General features: G+C 41.3%; 1 protein-coding gene across 1 annotated transcript in view; it reads left to right on the forward strand.

The window, feature by feature from the left end:
- RNF8 (ring finger protein 8) overlaps positions 1 to 8,857 on the forward strand; it is a 39,352-nt gene that overhangs the window by 12,023 nt on the left and 18,472 nt on the right. The window contains 2 exon segments of the mRNA XM_017870142.1: positions 3,083 to 3,820; positions 6,101 to 6,163. Of these exon segments, the coding sequence (XP_017725631.1) occupies positions 3,083 to 3,820; positions 6,101 to 6,163 (801 nt within the window).

An 8,857-nucleotide genomic window follows, 5' to 3' on the forward strand; every position in this document is an offset into this window, starting at 1 on the left:
AAGGGGCAGTGTATCTTGCTGTAGTTACACAACTGTATGTGTTGGTATATAAATATAACTTTTAAAATACTGATACTTAGTTCCTATCTCAGACCAGTTAACTCACTCTGAGGGTGAAACTCAGGCACCACTCTTTGTTTTAAACCTTCCCAGGTGGTTTTACTGTATAGCCAGGGTTGAGAACCACTGAGCTACATAAATTATCTAAAGCACTCCAAGAAAACATTGCCTTTTGGTTTTGAGTTTCCACTTTCCTCAATAAACTGTTTAAAAGCAGCTGGACAGAGATTGAGCATCTAGTGAAGTAATTCCTATCTAAGCGGATGTGCATTATCCCACCTTTTTCCCATTGGTGGCTGAGAGACATCAGGCAGACCTGGGTATCGTTTTCTGCTGCTAACATTGTTCAAGTGGGTAGTTATGAAAACCAACATCAAGAAAGCCTTGAACAGAGCCTGATTATTTAAACCATTGTATTTGATATCATCTCCAGCAGTACTTGATTGTTCTTCTACAGCCATGGGACGTTTGTCCTTTTCTGGTCTCCTTACATGAACAGAGCTGACTCAGGGCTTTGGTTTAAATTATACCAGTAGATGTCATCAAGAAGTGATGAATGGGTAAATATACAAGGATTCAAGGACAAAACGTGATGGAAGAATTTTGAGTTTACTTGCCAGCTTCTAAAAGGGCTCTGAAGGCAATGGGTTAATGTAGAGGATCTAATGGAGGTCTGCAACATATTGTGAAAGTTTGCCCCAGCTTCTGAGGGATTCTTATTCTCTTTAGCTGTGGGCTGCTTCTGTAATCTTATTTATTTATTTTACCTTATCTTAGCTTTGGAGACTTTCCTTAAATTTCTGTACTTTGGCACTAGGTGGGTGGCCTTCTGTGTCTTACTACTTTTTCTGATACCTTTTTCCTGCATATAATCTAAAATTGACTGTCCTGCTCTAAAATTGTTCTCGGATAGATTGTTCTGGCTCCATCCCTCTTGTTTGTTGTTTCTCATATGTTGTTTCAAAATTCAGTAAAACTTATCACTCCCCATAGTTTCTCAGGCTGTATAGAAAGGGTGTGAGGAGGTTTCCTAGATGAACCAGGTTAGACCCAATGCACAGTGGGTTAAGACTAATCTTTCTGTATATATCTATGCCAGTCTTTTCTTTCTGTGTAAACCAAGTAATAGAAGATAAAACTGGAAGCAAGAGCCTAATGCCAAACCAGAGCTGAGATCTGATCTCTACTTGCCCTTTACCCTCTGTGCCTTGTGGTCAAGCCCCCTGTCCCTCACATTTGTATTGACTGGGGATTTTTTTCTAGCTGAAAGTAGGTAGCTATAGTTGCCAGTGTAAACATAAATCTTGGTCCCAATTCAGAAGTGAGCATCATCTCTGGCCTATCCCCTGAACTTAAGTCCTTGATATGGGTTAAAATGCTCACCAGTATATTTCAACTCTGAGTCTTGCCTTTGTTTCAAGTCTATTTTAGGACCTATCATCTCCATGTAGCATCCCTTAGCTATTCCAGCTGCACATGATATTCCTTTGCATTTATAGGCTATGCCATGTAATCCCATATTTACTTATTTGTGCCCTTGTGTTGTCTTTTCCACAGTCAGCTGCTGAAAGTTTTCATGTCTTTTCCACTCAATATATTTACCTTGCATGACATTGAGCATAGAATTGAAATGATTGTTGATGAATCAGTTGAACCAAAGCATAGTAATAGTAGTGAACACTTATGTAACACGATGCCCAGGCACTGTCTAAATAATTGCCATATGTTATCTCATTAAATCCACACAGACCCCATGAGGGGAGACTTATTTTCCTCCATTTTATTGATGCAGTAACTGGACCATAAAGAGGTCAAGAAACCTGGCCAAAATCACCCAGCTGCTAAGCGATAGAGCCACATTACAAACCCAGGCAGTCTCACTCCAGGATCTGTGCTCTTAACCTCGATACTATGACTTCTTTAAAACCATAAAAGTTTATTTTACTTTATTTATTTTGGAGACAAGAGTCTCGCTCTGTCACCCAGACTGGAGTGCAGTGACACGATCTCGGCTCACAGCATCCTCCGCCTCCTGGGTTCTAGCGATTCTCATGCCTTGGCCTCCCAAGTAGCTGGGATTACAGGCACCCACCACCACACCTGGCTAATTTTTGTATTTTTAGTAGAGAGGGTGTTTCACTGTCTTGGCCAGGGTGGTCTTGAACTCCTGGCCTCAAGTGATCCACGCACCTCGGCCTCTCAAAGTGCTGAGATTACAGATGTAAGCCACCACTCTCAGACAGTAAATATTTCTTAAGCATTCATTCTATGTGAGTCATTGTGCTAAGTGATTCACATGTATTATCTTATTCATTCCTCACAGGAACAGTATGAGATAGGTACTGTACTATCCCTATTCTGCATACAAAACAGGCATGGAGAGATTAAGTGAATTGTCAAATGCCATGCAGACTATGAACCCGCATCTGAGTCCAGAGCTCCAGCTCTTATCCATTATCCTGTATTGCCCATATATCCCTGTTGGTATTAAGTGGCTCAGATCCTATCTGCCATTTGACCCCAGTACCGGATTTAGTACTCTCTTTTTTTTTTTATTTATGTGTGCGTGCTTCTTTACCAGTGTGTTAAGGAACCACATCCAGAGATAGCATTTGAACCTACTTCATGGACCTCACCCTTAACTACTGCTTTCTTCACTAATAACATTTTTTCTAGTTTTGGGACGTTGCTGCAGTTTAGGTCAATAGGAGCTAGCCAATTTCAGTTTCCTTTAATGCTATTCCATGTGTTTGGGTAAATTATCCACCAATAATAAGGTGATTCCTGCCTGTTAATATGGCAGTTCTCTGTGGAAGCATGAATGTGAAATATAGGTAAAAAGCCAAAGCACTGCTTAACGAATGCTGTTTCTAGGGATGGTAGTTTATGAATCTTTCTTTTCTATTTGTTATCAAGAGTTTTCCTTCTGAAAAGGCAAAAGGTTTTACAGCAGCAGGAGAGAGATTCCATTAAGAAGACGAAAATCACGAAGCTTATTTCTTCTGTCTTTCCCTTTCCCCAGAGTCTAAATGGTGTTTGGCTGAACAGAGCACGTCTGGAACCTTTAAGGGTCTATTCCATTCATCAGGGGGACTACATCCAACTTGGAGTGCCTCTGGAAAATAAGGAGAATGCCGAGTATGAATATGAAGTTACTGAAGAAGACTGGGAGACAATATATCCTTGTCTTTCCCCAAAGAATGACCAGATGATAGAAAAAAATAAGGAATTGAGAACTAAAAGGAAATTCAGTTTGGATCAATTAGGAGGTCCTGGAGCTGAAGGCCCGTCAAATTTGAAATCCAAAATAAATAAAGTGTCTTATGAATCTGGTCAGTCAGTGAAATCACAGGGGAAAGGTGAAGTGGCCAGTACACCCTCTGAAAATTTGGATCCTAAGTTGACTGCCCTTGAGCCAAGTAAGAAGACCACAGGGGCTCCCATTTACCCTGGCTTTCCCGTAGTCACAGAGGTTCATCATGAGCAGAAAGCCTCAAACTCTTCAGCATCTCAGAGAAGCTTACAGATGTTTAAGGTGACCATGTCCAGGATTCTGAGGCTGAAAATACAGATGCAAGAAAAACATGAAGCCGTTATGAATGTGAAAAAGCAGACCCAAAAAGGGAACTCAAAGAAAATTGTGCGAATGGAGCAGGAACTGCAGGACTTACAGTCCCAGCTGTGTGCAGAGCAGGCGCAGCAGCAGGCAAGAGTGGAGCAACTAGAGAAGACTTTCCAGGAAGAGGAACGGCATCTTGAGGTACCACACAGAAGGGAAGGGCAAGAGTGGTCTTCAGGAGTAGGGCAGGCACTTCATGAGCCTCTGGCCAGAGTTCTCAGTTTCTGGGCCAGGTACCAAATTCTGAGCACCAAAGACAAGAAATGGAATGGGAACAGTAAACTTTTGAGATCAGGGAAGGAGATTGAGTAGAGGGTTAAGGCTTCAGCATGCTGATGAGATCAAGAGCCAGAGATGGGGTGCCAAGATAGGGTAAAGTGACCAGCAGAGCCAACCAGGACATAACTTATCTCAGGATGCAAAGCTGAGGCAACTCAGAACCAACATGAATTCAGGGGGAAGTTAGGTGAAGGTCAAGATGCCACAAAACCACAGTATAGTCCAATTAAATCATCAGTTGTCTTCAAGACTTACCTATCTTTGCTCTGTGGCCAAGGCCAAATCACTTAGTCCCAGGGCAAGTACAGGTCAGCTGGTTCCTCTGCCTTTGTACCTGACAGTTTGTTAGCTATAAAGGTTAGTTAACTCTGTAGCTAACCCAGGAGGTGAGAGGCTAAAAAGGCAGAAAATGTTTTTGTTTCTATTTTGAGCAGCCAGCATGTGATGGGACAGATGCACCATGACTGCATTGTTGGGTTGAATGATAAACCACCTTCCACAGTGCTTATAGTAGGAAGGTAAAATAATGACTGTCTTAACTGTGTAAAGGTAAGACCAAATGTGTTTCCATCCCTGAGTCATTTGTTTCGATGACAAACTCTTGCACAAAGCTTTAGGCTAGAGCAGATCCTGTCCCTGCTCAAAATGTCATTTCCTATCTGGCAGGAACCACACATTTTACTCCCACCCAGTTGCTCAGATAATATTGAATGTCAAGAATTCCCTATTGTTGACTTAGAACTCACACGGACCAGTCACAACTAAAGTGAATAAACTTTTTTGTTTGGGTTGCTCAGGGTAAGGAACAACCAGAGGTAGTGTTGGCTTATTTCTGAGCAATTTATAAATTTCATTCTGATCTCTGCCATCCCCTTGAACTGGTAGTATTAGCAAAAGCCATGGATTAAATAGGTCTTTTGAGAGTATACACTGCTTGCTTGCATGTACCTTTTTGCTTCCCTTATCCAGCCTAGACTAGTTCTTGAAATTAGTAGAGGGTGGTTTATGTCTATGTGTTTAGTATATCACACCTTCACTAGGACAGAACTCTCTGTAAAGGCTAATATGTTCAGGAACAAGTTACTGTTGATTAATATTTGTGGCTGCTCTGGACATGCCTCAAGGTATAGCTGCAAAATCTTTTTTTTGAACCAAAATGTTAAAGGCAAAAGGATCAGTTTGGATAATTTCTCTGGGTATGAGTAGGTCGTGTACATATTGCTCATAGTGAAGTGTATCTAGTCCCTTTTTTATCAGCTGCATCTCCCTCTGCCCACCAAGCCCTAGGGATTTATCCTACCCCCTACTACTTGTTAGAGGCTCATTAAACCCTTGCTGCTTCACACTTTTTTTTTTTTAAGTACTCAAATTGCCTGGAACTAGGGAATTCTGGCAGTTATAAAGATGCTTAACAAATGGTTTTTGCCATTAAGGAATTTATCTTGTTGAGGAGGCAAGATGTATCATACACATGATATAATCAGAGAATAGTTTTCAGTCAATATAGTAAATTAGAGAACAATTTTAAGTTGGCATATTAAATGGGTAGGTAATTCTTAAGGACAGAAGGGCCCAGAAGTTCTTTTGGAAGGTGCTGGATAAAATAGGTTAATGATAACCTGGAAAGCTTCCACATTGGAGGGGGCCGATGAGGAAATACAAGCTCAGGCAAGGAGAGAGGAAGAGCAGTATATAAACTGAAGTGTAAAGACTCAGAATGAGAGACAAGGTGGCCAGAGTAGAGGGAAAAGAAGCATGCTAGATGTTGTGAGTGCCAGCATTGGGTAATACATCTGAGTTTATAGTTATTTGGGGGCTCAGAAGTTCTCAGTTTACATCCTTTTGGGAATCATGGCCTAGTCCGTGAAGGAGGCTTGGACTGTTAGGCCATAGTATTTCCAGAATAATCCAATTGGTGTCTTAAACCTTACAGTCCTGAAGTGTGCAGCATTTGAGCAGATAACTCTGCTCAAATTCTTTACTGCCAACAGCTTGAAGTAAAACAGGAGATTTTCCACCTGCTCCCTCACCCCTGTTGTTTCCAGATGCTCACACTAGCTGGTCTGCTCTGCTTGTTGCTGGATTGTGTTCCTTTTTTCTTTTCCCTGCAGAGAAACCTTCCATTTTGTTTTGGCTTTGCAGGGTTTGGAGATAGCCCAAGGAGAAGAGGACCTGAAGCAACAGCTGGCCCAGGCTCTGGAGGAGGTAACTTTGCCATAGTACTAAGATTATAGTGGGCTGTGGAGTGGGGAGCAACCAGGCATCACATGACCATTGACTGCCTCTGCTGCTTAGCGCATACCTCTGTGGCATCTCCAGTCTGTAAACAGAGCAGGTTGCAGCTGCTCACACCATCACATCAGAGATTTGGAGCCTTACAAACATGCCAGAACTCAGCATGAAAACTTAGATTTTCATCTGATCTGAAGTTGCTCTTGTGAAGATGGAATGGAACGTTAGCAGTTAAGAGGCTCTCTGGGGAAGTGGCTCCACTTCCAGAAAGGTGAAGGCAGCAGAGGGAAAATGTGAGATATGACTTGGCCACCAGGCCCGTGAAGGCCTCTGTTACCACAATGTCCCTGAGCTGTAGCCAACCAGAAACAATTCGAGAATGTTCCAGTTAAGCATTTTAGGCCAGGTTGAGAATGTGCAGTTTAACAATCAACAAAACATATCAATTTATTGAAAAAGTAAAGCTCAACAGGACTAAAATTCTCCTAAAAGATTACCTGTAATTTATTTAATTTAACCTGACTACTCTCATTTGATTATTTTTTTGTGCACTCTTTTGCATCTTTAAAACCTACTTTGTCTTCTACCTTTTATGTATTATGATTAGTAGTTCCATTTAGTCAGGATGGTTCAGATCTCACTGGAGAGAGTGAGCAAATCGCATAGGAATTTGTTCAGGGGAGTTTATTCTTTTATCGTAAACCTACTTCCCAACCTTACAGTGCTAACAGTCATATTGTATTATAAGCACGACAGGGTGCCTACCTTGATCTCCTTGAGGGTTGCACAAACAGCTTTGGAAAGAACTAGATGAAAATTAATTCAATCGTTTTAGAATTTTATTTTTTGAGCTTGTTTATTTTCTAGGGTGGGAGAGTAGGCGTGTTTCCCATTTGGAGCATTATTAAGTTAATATTCAGACATTGTTTTGAAATTGAAAAAGAATGTGGTTCTGCTAGTTGGAAATCGCTGAGGGATCACTCAGTACCCTGCACCCTCTCCTGAGACAGGAAAGCACACTATCATTTTGTGTGGGATACTTGGCCATGGATTTATTAGCTTAAAATGTGATACTTTTCGACCAGGCACGGTGGCTCAAGCCTGTAATCCTAGCACTTTGGGAGGCCGAGGCAGGTGGATCACCAGAGGTAGGGAGTTCAAGACCAGCCTGACCCACATGGAAAAACCCCGTCTCTACTAAAAATGCAAAATTAGCCGGGCGTGGTGATGCATGCCTGTAATCCCAGCTACTTAGGAGGCTGAGGCAGGAGAATCGCTTGAACCCAGGAGGTGGAGGTTGTAGTGGGCCGAGATGGTGCCATTGCACTCCAGCCTGGGCAACAAGACTCCATCTCAAAAAAAAAAAAATGATACTTTTAGGTCATAGATCTAGATCTATTTCATGCCTGGGGGACGTGCCACTCATGCGGTGGTGGTTTTTTGTTCCACTATGCTGATCCTTTTGAAAGCTGTTCTTTATAGTTTATTAAAAAACTGATTTTATAATGGTGTTTTATAACTGATTTTCTGTTTAAATCACATAATACCTTCCTCTCCAATCTCCAAGAAACAACCACATCTTTTTCAACCCAGTGATTCATAAGTTCTCAGGGAATTTGACTATAGTTAGAAATGGGTCCAGACCTTCTTCACTACCCTAAGCAGTCTGCCAGTCTTTGAGTGGAAAAGAAAATAAAAAGATGCATTTATATACGGCTCAAGAAACTTCTCTGACTGCTTTTCATACCTATTATTTTATTTTCTTATCAACACTGAGGTAGGAGGGAGCACCTATTTTCCCATTTCCTTTTATTTTTATTTTTATTTTGAGACAGCGTCTTGTTCTGTCACCCAGGCTGGAGTACAGCGGTGCAATCTCAGCTCACTGCAGCCTCCGCTTCCTGGGCTCAAGTGATCCTCCCACTGCAGCCTCCTGAGTAGCTGGAACCATAGGCGCGTGCCAGCATTCCTGACAAATTTTTTGTGTTTTTGGTAGAAATGGGGTTTCACCATGTTGCCCAGGCTGGTCTCAGACTCCTGAGCTCAAGTGATCTACCCAGCACAGCCTCCCAAAGTGCTGGGATTACAGGTATTATGAGCCACCATGCCCGGCTGTATTTTCCATTTTATAGATGAGAAGGTTAAAATGCACATATCTCATTAGTAAGTCAAGTTGAAGACCCAGGCCTTCTGATATAACTGCTTTTTTTTTTTTTTTTTTTGTCAGGAGATCACACATTTTAAAATTTGGTTCTTGAATAATATCTTTTCAAAAATACTTACCTGTACTCCACCTTCTTTTAAAAAGAATTTGAGGTGAGATTCTAAAGTATAAGCTATACTTAAGCATGAGAGTGCTCATAAATTATGTTTCATATATGTGGAACCTCTTGACATTCAGCATAGGCATTTAGTCACAATGAATGAGCTGTTAGCTCCTGGGTGTGCCTTCTTCCAGAAGACACTGGCAGGGTTCAGGCAGCATTATCTTATGAGCATGTAGTGTGTGATTTGTAGAATAAATAGGTTAAAGATTTTTTTATTTCAATAAAAATGAGTATCTAATTTCGCTGATTCCCATTTCCTCCTGATTATTTCATAAAAGCCGCTTCCAGTTCTGAATAGCTTGTAATTACTTACTAGTTCTTTTTTTTTTTTTTTTTTTTT

This window comes from Rhinopithecus bieti, unplaced genomic scaffold (genome assembly GCF_001698545.2).
Source record: "Rhinopithecus bieti isolate Rb0 unplaced genomic scaffold, ASM169854v2 scaffold_4553, whole genome shotgun sequence".
NCBI lineage: Eukaryota > Metazoa > Chordata > Mammalia > Primates > Cercopithecidae > Rhinopithecus > Rhinopithecus bieti.